The sequence below is a fragment of the Dermochelys coriacea genome, chromosome 1, assembly GCF_009764565.3.
Source record: "Dermochelys coriacea isolate rDerCor1 chromosome 1, rDerCor1.pri.v4, whole genome shotgun sequence".
Classification (NCBI taxonomy): Eukaryota; Metazoa; Chordata; order Testudines; family Dermochelyidae; genus Dermochelys; species Dermochelys coriacea.
This window is the reverse complement of record NC_050068.2, coordinates 248,989,134-249,001,381: the sequence shown is the minus strand read 5'-3', so window position 1 is coordinate 249,001,381 and position 12,248 is coordinate 248,989,134. Positions and strand designations below refer to the sequence as shown.

At 42.1% G+C, this 12,248-nt stretch overlaps 1 protein-coding gene across 5 annotated transcripts in view; it reads right to left on the bottom strand.

Moving 5' to 3' along the window:
• BRAF (B-Raf proto-oncogene, serine/threonine kinase) overlaps positions 1-12,248 on the bottom strand; it is a 140,792-nt gene that overhangs the window by 118,658 nt on the left and 9,886 nt on the right. For 2 of the 5 annotated variants that reach the window (XR_006282702.1, XM_038387430.2), the window contains exon 1: positions 3,389-3,697. The exons of 1 other annotated variant lie outside the window; for it this stretch is intronic. Coding sequence is in view for 2 of the 4 variants with exons in the window: in XM_038387430.2 (XP_038243358.1) it covers positions 3,389-3,529 (141 nt within the window). In the remaining 2 variants the exon portion in view is untranslated. Of the gene's footprint in view, positions 1-1,954; positions 2,019-3,388; positions 3,700-12,248 lie in introns of those variants that run through there. 2 more of the 5 variants (XM_043518739.1, XM_038387407.2) reach the window with 2 other exon arrangements.

Here is a 12,248-nt window from a genome sequence, read left to right as displayed (position 1 = left end):
AATTACTACATTCTGGCACAGTGAATTCTTCCCCCCACACCAGCAGCTATAAGTTTTTAGTTTTACACATGTATTCAACTTTGTTTTCTTTAACAGAGCAAGTATTAAAAAAGATCAATACACTTTATTATTACAGACTTATCTCAGTGGTTAGGGCTACAGAGATAACATTTGAGGCAAGAAGTTCAAGATTTAATAAAAATTCTTCATAAAGACTTAACATTGCCTAAAAGTTGGGGGTTTTTTTTTTTGTTTTTTTTAAATCCTAAATCTTGAACACGTAAGATATTACACTTCAGTTCTGGCCATTAGCCACATAAGCTCATAGTAAGGTATATGTTTCAGAGTAGCAGCCGTGTTAGTCTGTATTCGCAAAAAGAAAAGGAGTACTTGTGGCACCTTAGAGACTAACAAAATTTACTAGAGCATAAGCTTTCGTGAGCTACAGCTCACTTCATCGGATGCATCTGTAGCTCACGAAAGCTTATGCTCTAATAAATTTGTTAGTCTCTAAGGTGCCACAAGTATTCCTTTTCTTTTTAGTAAGGTATATGGTTTCAGTATAAATTACCCACGCAACTAAAATACAAGCATTTCAAACACAAATTTACTAAATAAGTCTTTTTCAAAGTTTCCCAAACACTTTCGCCCCCCTTTTTGAACATTTTTAAAAAAACCAACCACCTATGGAATAGCCCAAAAAAGAACATTACAAAGAAAACTAAATTTCCTGTAACGTGTCAGTAAATTCAGCTTAGGTTTTCACATGGGCTCAAGACAACATTCACTCTGACCCTGAAGCCATTCTAGATATTGACTCAAAGCAACTGAAGCTAAGCTTTTTGACGAGACTCTATAGTAGGTACTTAAGAACTTCAGAATTCCATTGTCTAAGAAAAAAGAGAATTCTTCTCTACAAATCTGACTGGGAACTTGATAGAAGCATAAAGGAGGGTGTTCGCATTTAAGTAGCTATCCTTTTCAAGAGCAAAGTTACCCCTCACAAGATGCTTTGATAGGTCTCCTGTATGATAGCTAACCAGACTTCCTCAAAATGTGAGAAAGCTGAATAGCATAGCCCATACATATACATTTTTGCAACTGAACATCATCAGGGCTGAATTAAAAGGTGTATTCGTAATAGCCAAAGTTTCTCATTATAGCAACTTAATATAGTTGAACTATGGTGCTTTATCTGCTACAAATCTACTCTGTTTAAAGTCTATGTATGAAATATTCACATTTGTAGATGAGCACATTACATGAATAAATCAGGTTCCTACTGTTCTATTCAGGTTTTTACTTAAAACAAACCCATCTTTGGTCCAAGAGCAGTAGCCACTTAACAATAACAAAATATGATCGTTCTCACTACATATACATTTCTCTTCCTACATTTGTGTAAAATATAGAGAGTGTGCACGCACACACTCATGTTATGGCATTTAAATCTTTAAGCTGTAAATTCTTTTTTGTATCAGGAATAAAAATCTCAGTTTTAATTATGTATTAGCAAAGTTTTGACTGCTGACATTACCATTCTTGTCTACTACAGAAGTAAAGCTATTAGAACTAGAGTTAGAAACAAATGATGATGATTATTACTTACAGAAAAGAAGAATTATCTGACTGACAGAAGTCTGAGTTGTGGGATCAAGAGTCTAATCCCAGCCCTGCCACAGACCCATTCCCTGTCTGAGTTTTCCCATCTGTAAAATGTACTGGAATCAAACAAAAAATATTTCCCAGGGATTATGCAATGCATAATTCATTTGTGTTTGTGAAATACTAAAAATTTGGTTAGTGTGTGCTATAAATAAATACGAAAACACTTTTACCACTAAGGTAGGAATATGGCAACTGTTTATCAACTGGTGTAGCTAAAAGTAGAGGGCCTAGAAGTAGAGTCTAGTGACCCACAGCACTTAGATGCCCAGGCTCCCAAATCACTCACCTGCTTTTCAAAGTTTTACTGCCAGTGACTGATGCAAGAGACCAGGAGTCAGGGTTTCTGGGTTCTAAACAGGTTTCAGAATAGTAGCCGTGTTAGTATGTATTCACAAAAAGAAAAGGAGTCCTTGTGGCACCTTAGAGGCTAACAAATTTATTTGAGCATAAGCTTTTGTGAAAATTTGTTAGTCTCTAAGGTGCCACAAGTACTCCTTTCCTTTTTGGGTTCTAAACCTAGCTCTAGAACCAATTTGCTATGTGACATTGGCCAAGTCACTTCATCTTTGTGCCCAAATCTCCCAAAACCTCAAAATACTTTGCATAGCCAAGTGCTGAACACATTCTGCAAACAGTGATTTAAACCTCAACACCCCAGTAAGAGAAGTATTACCTCCTTTTACAGATTTGGAAACACACAGAGACTAGTTAAGGGATAAGCCCAAAAGTCTCATCATGTCTGTAATGATAGACACAAACTAGAGCCCAGGTATCCTGAACCCCAACCCAGTGCCCAATCCACAGGAGCAGACCTCATGCTGCAATAGCGATTAAGGGCACAATCCCGCAAACACATAGGAGCGGTCGCACTGAGATTCGTCAATATCCGACAAGCGCTTTGAGATCCTCAAACACAAAATAAACTGATTGCAAAAGCGTGCTACAGCTTCTCAGATGCGCACCACAAAGGAAACGTGGGGGCGGGGGGGAAACGCCTGAAGACCCCCGACTTTCGGTTTTGACCCAGAGACAGACCCCTTGACGTTGCACCTGTCACCACCACAGCGGCCTTACATTAAAGCGAGGCGCGCACACGCGTCTCCGTCTCTCCGGGCAAAGGGAGGCCGGGAGCCCCGCACAAGGAGCGTGGACCTGGCCGAGGCGTCCCCCCGCTGCAGATACGCTGCCCGTGCGCCTCGCCCCCGCCCCAGGCCGCCCGCCGGAGCCACCTGCGCCGCCTGCACTTGTTGAGCAGCGAGGAGCGTGCGCGCCGGGGCCCCCCCCCCCCAGCCTTAACCCTTGGGAGCCAGGCGCTGTCGCCGCGGCCGGGGTGGCCCGGGCGAGCGGCGGCGGCAACCGGCGGCGCAGCTGAGCGGAGCAGCCCCCTCCCCAGCCGCTGCATCGGAGCAATGAGGAGCGGCCCGGGCTGGGCCTGCCGGCGGCCAGAGATCCCCCCTCTGCCGCGGCCTCCCGCGCCCGCCATCCCCTGCCCAGGAAGGCACCGGCCCCTCCCGCTACGTGGGGGAGGGGAGACACCCCCGTCCCGCCGCCCCCTGCACCTGGGCCCCTGGGCAGCCCCGGCCCCGCCGTGCGTGGGGGCCGGCGCAGCGCGCACCTCCGCCTCCGCGGCGGCTCTCAGGCCGCCCAGAGCCCAGGGGTCGGGGAAACCCCGGGCAGCGGCTCCGGGGGCGGGCTCCAGTACACCCCGCCCGGGGCTCACCTCCTCTGGGATGGCCGGCTCGCCGCCGCCGCCGCTGCCCCCCGGGAACGAGGCCCCAGCTCCGGGCGGCGGCTCAGGCTCCATGTCCCCGTTGAAGAGCGAGGCCCCCTCGGAGCTACTGCCGCTGCTCAGCGCCGCCATCTTGGGTCGAAGCGCTGGAGGGAGGGGAAGGGTGGGAGGGGAGGGGGAAGCCGCGTCCCCGCCGCCGGGCCGCCCCCAGCCGCGACCCGTAGTGGGAGGGGGGAAGACCACACAACCCAGAGAGCTCCGGCGGCCCGCGCCGCTACACGTCACACCCAGCCCGTGACGTCACCTGCAATAGCCGCTGTCACTGCGCATGAGCCGTCTGATGTCACGGGGGAACACCTTGACGTCACGGCGGGACTAAACGTCACCCAGGGAACTCAGAGGGCGCGGCGTGTAACCCCTCCCCTTTCTTATAGCCCCTCCCGCTACCCCCTCACTAACTTCCTCAAAGCCGCTTTCTAGCCTTGCTCAGCTCCCGTCCATCCTTTGCCTCCCCCAATGTCCTCTGCACAGCGTCCCCACCTCAGCCCTAAAGCCCCTTCCATGCACACCCTCCCTCCCTGCTCCCCACAACCTTTCCCCTCTCTGTAGACCCCTCTGTCCAGCCAGCCCCCTTTTACCACTAACAGCCTTCTCCACCTACCACCTTCCCAGGGCCTGTGCACTCCTCTCTGACTCAATGCTCCAGCCTTTCCTGGGGCTCTCTCCCCCTCAAAACTGCTTGTCCTTTAGATCCCCTCACACAACCCCCATCTTCCTTCACGCAGAGACTAATCCCACTTCACTCCTGCTCCCCCTTAGCCACACAGCCATCCTCCACTGTCCTCTTACCCTAGTTAGGGCAGAAAATCCCTTGGGTATGGTGTTAGCCTGTTGACCCCTCGTTCTTCCAATTTAGCAATTAGTAGTAGTATGAAGCACTGAACTAGCATATTTTCAACCTAAAAATACACCATTAGCAAATCAGGCAAGGGTAGGAAGCACAATGACAAGTCACTGGTTGGAGGTAGGGTACTAACTTCTTCTAGGGTGGGGTTTCTTCGAGAAGAGTGGGCTCAGAAGGTTAAATTCCGGCTCTCTGCTATAGGAACACAGTCTTCCAACAAGTGGAGGGAGGCAGATCAATAATACATCAGAACCTGCTGCTTGCCTACTAAACTGGCATACCACAAAGCAACTAAAAAAACAAACAAAAAACCCAAACTTAAAAAAAAAGAAAAAAAAACACCTTTGTACTGAGAAAATATTGCATAAAAAGAAAACTCATTTGTAAAGAGGAAAAGTGCTTTCCTAAGAGTATTTAGTTCAGATTTTTCATCTGTGTCCACTGATTCTAGGATGACCAACCTGAAGAGCTTAGGATCTGATTTTCAGAGGTGTTGGGTGCCAGCAGCCCTCCGGCTTTATTTGGAAACTCAGGCCCTAGATGTCTCAATTTGGACACCAAGGTAAAATCCTGGCCCCACAGAAGTCAATGGGAGTTTTGCCAGTGATTTCAGTGTGACCGTGACTTCACTTCTGAAACTAGTAGGCGAAATGTGTATATAAAAAGGAGGGTAGGAGAAAGCTGAATGTAAACTTCAAGGGGCCCACAATCACAGTTCTGTATATTTTCGTGGGTAAAATATTCTCTTCAAAACTACAGTATGTTATAGGACCTTAAGGCTTTGATCCTGCAGAAGAAACTGTAGACACAAGGGTTTGCCTGCGCAGATCCAGTTGAATGATTGGGGTCTAAGGGCGCATATTTAAGTACTGAATATCTGAAGAGTCCAAAGTTAAGACTGTACAGGCAAAATTATCTTTAACCCCTGTACAATACTGTCCCTAATTATATAACATATAATTTCCCAAATTGCAGTAGGAAAAAAATGCATAGTACGAGTGCTGACAATATTATTAAAATACATTTCCAAGAGAGATAATACCTTACAGTACAAGTTAACAATATACCAGAATATTATGATAATAAAAATTATTATACAATAATGGGAAAATATTGCAAGATGCTACAACTGTTTAAATGTGTTAAAAACGATGATGTAACATTTGAGAAATGTTATGTAAGACGTCTTTATAGATACTCACAAAAGGAACAGCTAAAGGGACTTTGCCAGCTTGAAAAATCAATTTTCAGATATAATTGTGACTAGAGTAGATATATTTAACACCTAAGATTATTAAAGCAGAGAGGAGTTAAAAACAAAACACCTCTAATATTTTCAGTTTGTTTATTGACAGCCTGAGCCTCCAAACATTTATGCCCATACTTAACTTTATTTATGTATGTAAGTGTTTGCAGGATCGGGCTTTTAGTTGCTCTCTTGCTGAAACTATCATCATGATATCCTCAAGAAAGCAACAGAAAAACCTCATGCGTATTTTTTTAAAAGATTACCAAAACTACATCAAAACAAACAAACAAATCAAGCCATACTATTTAAAGGATGTTCTGTCACAACCTAGAATATTTTAAATTACTCAGTTAAACAGATTCAAGTTGACAGCGTCCCTTTGAGATGGCACAAGCATCCTTAACTTTTGCGTTTCCTGACATTTGACATGCAGCCTTCTCATTCTATTAATGTAGTTTTGGGATGCTGAATACTCTATAAATATATATACACAATAACTTTTGGTTTTATATGGCACCTTTCACACTCAAGTTAGTGTTTTGTAAAAGCACTTGGAAAGGAGTTAGGTGCTGGTAGTACTTTCCATGTTAAGTAAATATAACAGTTATTTATTGTATGAGTTCAGCAATAGCTCCCATACAGACTGGAACATTAGATCCTGTTTTATTAGGAGGAGGAACGTTGGCCACAAGTCTGGTCAAAATTATTCCCTGCTCTGTTCAAAAGGCCACATCATATTTAACTCCCACCTAGACAGCCATCAGAGATATGCAGAAGGGATTTGTTTAACAAGTCATCTGACACACTACACCTTAACAACACAGCACGTCCCTTCTAGAACAGTACTGTATCATCACTGAATAGAAGCCCAAATTCTTGTGTCACAGGTGGCTTGGAGTACTACCACCACTAACCAACACTATGTATGAGAACCAAACATAAAAACTAAGTTACTTGCTAAGTTTGTAACTTTATGCCTTACAAATCTGTGTTCTAAACATACTGTTGAAAAGATAATAATCAACAATGCCCTATGTGGGATAAGAATCTGAAGTGTTGGGAAAATGTGTGCACAGCCTGTAAACAAAACACAGATTAGGAAATAAATGTAACAATGAAGATTAGAATGTTGAAAGAGATTTCCCTGTACTTGTGAGGAAATGAAAAGAAGTGTAGTATTAAGTACTTATCTGGGCACATTCCTTAGGTAGCTGATGTTAATGGAAAAGTCACTGGGTGAAATTCATCCCTGGTGTAACTCCTTTTACTTCAATAGAATTTACCACAGGGATGAATTTGGCCTTACTGTGCAACTCTTAGTCATAATCCATGTTTTATTCTCCAAACAATTTACAGTCATGATGTAAGTCTAACATCAGCACCAGTAGCCTACCATCAATCTACATTTTTTAGTACTTTTTCCTACTGCCTTTAATAATCCCACATTGCTTTATTCTTGTGAATTTGATTTTATCAGATTTGCGTTCACATGGAGAGTGATAGTCATACTATGTTATTATTATTTATACTGTGTAACACATTAAGGGCTTCAAGTATGAACCTTAATGCTGCCAACTGAGAACCAGAACTAGAATCAGAGCCAAGAGTTACCACCTAATACACATGGTATGGATGGGGGGTTTTTTTGTTTGCTTGTTTTGTTTTTAAATAAAAGAGAGAATGCAATGCTGGTAAGAGATAATGGATTGAGAAGAATAGAGGCAGAAACCTACTATTCACACTAAACCTCCTTGCTCTTTGGGAGGGTCCACATCCATTGATGAATGTAATTCATATTTCATGGTCCTGCACCATCTTTGGTTTCTCTGCTTAGCCCATCAGAAAAGAGGCTAATCAGTGTTAAATGTAACATTCCTTTTTTATAGAATTCTGTTCACTAAGGATCGATACCACTATTCCATTTTGCAGAGGCTACCAGACAGCCTTTAGCTGGTATTTCCAGTCACTATCAACAAAAGTCCAAGTCAAATTAGTGACGTAGATGTGAAGGGCTCTGTTTTTTCATTGGCCAACCCTTAAACCATCCAGACCTCTGGGTGGGTCATTCCTGTAGTACAGACAGTCTAACTAAATTTGTATTTGTAAATACAAAAAAACCTGCCCCTTTCCAAGGAATGTGTGCTTATGCCATTTTTTGCACCAACTTTTTATGTTTTTTTTTTCAGAAAAAGCATGCATGTTTTGATTTTTTGTTATTGTTTCTCTGTTGATCTTGTTGATATTTTTTTAGCAGAATATGATGATAGTTCTTCACATCGTTTGAAGCTTCCATCTGAAGAATGCTGCAGTTCTGCAATGCTGTTAAGCCTCAGACCTTTGATGCTGTATGCCCTCTGTATGGAAATGAACTAATATTTGGTAGGGGATAAGTAAATGGCAGCTGAACAGTTCTCATTAAAAGTCATCTTCTCAGTTCATGCTTTCTCTTCCTCCCTCAAAAGGCACAAAAATGCTATCTAGTTCTCATATGCTTGTTATACAAAGACTGGATACTGCTTCCATTCAAGCCAATTGAAAAATTCCCATTAACTTTCACTATGTAGTTCAAGCCCCTAATGCTTAGACAGAGAACTAAAGAACTATAACCCAGACAACTTAACAATATAAAACAATTATATCACAGATAAAATGTCCTTAAATCTTTACAAAAGTTACATTTTCCTCAAACCAGCGTACAATTTCTCTACTGCCCAGTGACTTTGAAAGGCTGCACATTAGATCCAAGCTTTCAGAGATTTGACACTAGTAAAAGATTTAAGTTAAAAACTAAATGTTAAAAATGACACATGTTTTATAGTTTAAATATATCATATATAATATTTGTTCTAAATATTTATGTAGAACATTCTATTTTTTAAAAAATACTTTGCAATATTAATTTAAGAAATATCATAGGTTTTCCTCTTTAATAAATTTTGTATTTATTTAAAAGAAATAAAAGTCCACAAAGTTTTTAACTCAGTTACCATTCTTATATTTTAAGGAATGATGTTCTAAATAACCCCCTTTTAAAAATAACTTTTTACTTCTTATTTTGGGAGTGGTAAGAGGCATATTTACTGAGCCACAAGCTTTTCACTGGACCCAGGTTGAAAATAACTTTGCAGGATCATTTGTAATAAAACATTACTCTGAAATACAACTCACACATTCAAGGTGACCCTTGGAAAGCAAAAACCAAAACATTTCCCTTTTGATGGACTATGCACATCAGGGAGGGTCTTGGCAGCTGGGAAGGCAGTCAGATTGGGCCATATGTCACATAAAGGGGATGGGCCTGGAGCACATATCACTAGCTAAATAAGAATTAATTTCTCTCCCTTCCATGCCCTGCATGTCTTTCAGCACCCTCACAACAAAATAAAAATCACAGACACCAATCCACTTCCTCTCCTGCCTTAATGGTGACTTTAAGGTCCAACTGTCTATGTGCTGAGCTCCAACCTACTGTCTCCTGCTAGCCTCCTGTAATCACCTGTGCAGTAGAAATATGAGATACTGAAAGGTCCAAACACTTGTGCAGTAGTACAGGTGACCTCAAAAGGCTGATGGAGGTGGCACATCAGGATTCACTAATAGAAACAGGTGAGTCCTGAAGTGAAGTCATCATTAAGATAAGAAAGGGAGCAGGTAGGAGGCAGCTATGGGAGAAGGAGATAGAGAGGCAGGGGTTGGATAGAATATTAGATGGAGAGAGAATGAAGCAGGGACAGAAGCCACCGGCGAAGGGGGAAGAGAGGCAATGTGCATTGGGAATGGGAGGCTGTGGGAAATGGGAAGGTAAGGGAGGAGAGAGAAGTAGCTGCATTGCCTGCTTTGTTTTGTTGAAACAGGGACAAAATAGCATACTTGATGGAATCAGCCAAGACATTTCTGTTAACTTTGGCTTCTGCTTACGCGTCTCATAGCTTTGATTAACGCAGTCATGCAAATATCTGGTTTCTAAAAAAAAGTCTATCATTAACAATTCAGATGGATCAGCCTTTAAGTTGTAGATTTCTTGTATTATACTTCCACTTGATGGTCACATTTCATATTCTACAACTTTTTAACTGGGTACCAAACACAGCTTAGAGAACTTACTGGGACTGAAGGAAGGGGAATTTCAAGGATTCCACATAAAACAGTTTCATCTGGTGTCCAGACAGTTACACAGCCTGGTTTTAGAAGTTTCTTCCACAATTCCCAGGCTTGCATTTTCTGTCTTTGTTTCCTTGAGCTTTCCCTCTGACCCCAGCACCTGCTGTAATTGATTTTTCCCCCCACCACTTTCAAGGAAGTGAGGTTCTCCTTGCATCTCTGATCTAATGTTAACAAATTAGAAAGTGAATGCATCCGCTCACTCAGGGTTTTTTATTTTTTCTTCAGTTTTTACCTCCTTCACGGAACAGCAAAAGTCATTAGGGATTATATGGGTCTGGAGTAGAAAAGCTATAAGACAAAGAAGAGGCTAAATCAATATAGGGACTCAAATACAGAAACTGAAGCTTTGGAATGGGACAGTGAAATAATGTTGCCCAATCAATGGTCATTGCTGTAAGAGATGTTGGTTGTATTGATTTTATGACTATTTCTGCTATTTCAGCTGGGAATTTTTTGCAACCATTCTATGGTTGTTGAAGTAGCTGATTGGAAACAATCCTTGTAGCTTCTGTGAAGGAGAGTGGACATTTCCTCTCCACTTAATCATCTTCAAGGGGGCTGGCCTGCTAGCCAGCCCAGCCTCCCCATCTTCACTGTTTATTTTCACAGTCCTCTGGGGTAACAGAGTATCAAGTGATAAGAGTAAAGAACAACAATTTGTCACTGTGATGGGGCAGTCTGCTTCCTTAAGGGTGGTGATGCCCCATTCCTGATGTACAGGTTTTCCCTGAGCTGGAGAATCCCCAGAAAGAAAGAAAAGAGCAGGAGTTCCTCAGCACAGGAGAAAGCCTGTCTAGGAGAGGGGGAGGCTTCTTTAGCATAAGCAGGGATTGCTTAAGCACAAGGAAGTCGAATGCAATGGAGGAGTGGAGCTTACCTGTTATATGCTCCATGCCCTCTACCACCTATGCTGCTCCCCCTACCTGCCTGATGCCCCTCCAAGGTCTACCAACATCTCATGCTTTTCCCTGTTATTCCACTCCAGATATTCCCCAACACACAGCTTACCTGTCCAGACAGAAATTTTCAGTTGATGGGTATGTGTCAATTCAAGTTGTGAAAATTGTTTGTCAGAATTGTGTTAAATTTTAGCCGGGGATTTCATTTGTTTTTAATATATGTTCTTCAGCAATGAATTGAATGCTGTTTGTTTTTTAATGGAAGTTTTATACTGTAATATATGGATATGAAGGTTGAGTACTGATGGGGTTAATACCACAATTAATAGTCTGTCAGTGGTAAAAAAGACTTGCTTACATTTAGTTTCCTCTAAGATGCAATCTGCTTGTCTAGCATGTAGGAATCAGGCAACTCACTGAAATACTTTATGGTTATCATTTCTGTGAGTATCTGAGAATGCTTAAGATGCAATAGACCACAGACAAAATTTCTGGTGCAATGTTCGATGATCTCTCAAAGGCTTTTGATGCTGTGGATTGCTTGAAGCCATCAGTTACACTAAAGGCTTCTGGACATGGGTATTCCTGTTCTAATTTGATATGACTTCTCCCTACAAAAGACAAAAATTTGTTTCAGTAAATGAATACAACTCCCAGATACTCCCTAATGGGGAAGTTCTGCAGGGCTCCATCTCAGATCCATTTTTGATTTCTGTTTTTATAATGAATTGTATGTTTTGTAAATATTCTAATATTCATCTATACTCAGAAGGCATTATTGTTTATTATAAAGAGAGTTTTTATTTGATGGCATGTTGGACTTAACTAGCAGTTTGATTTTGACAAGATACAGAGAGAATTTATACCTGTGCCTGGGTCAATACCAGGCAACAGAGCAGGGTCTTGAAAAATGACACAATGTATAAGCAGGGTGGCTAAGAGTAGAAACAAGCCAAGAGGCTATAGAGTGCTACTTTCCAGCAGTCAATAATGACTGCAAGATTCTCATGCTACTGGTTGATATTTTGTATTTCATTTTTTAAAAGTGTGAATTTAGTGTTTGTGAACAGTGCTAGATTGAAAGTCCATCCATTGTCTTTTGTCGGAGTATTATTATTATAGTGCCTATTTTGATTGTAATCACTTTCAGGCAGGGCTGGGGAAGGAGACTTTTTTTCTTCTGTGTTTGTAGAGTGCTTAGCACAGTGGGGTCCTGCTCCATGACTGGAGCTCCTCAGTGCTATGATATCAATAATAATAAAAACAGACACAGAACAGCCCAGCAGCAGCAACACGAGCTTCCCCATGCTGCACCATGTTTTGGGTAATAGGATAGATCAGACTCCACTTGGATTCAACCTTTGGTCTTTCTCCTACACCAGTTGTGATCATGGATATCGACATGAACATTAGCCTGCGGAGAATATCAACTCACTTCATGCAGATTGCTGAACAGCCTTCAGATGCTAATAGCTTTTGGTCACTATTGACCCAAGCTAGATTTGTCAGGGCAACAGAAAAGGTTCTATGGCCTGTTACCACTCTCTCTGAACCATCCCATGTCCCTGTTTTATTTAGGGAACTATGGCAGCCTTAACGTTGAATTTCTTGGCAGTTGGTTTGTGTGCCATTGAT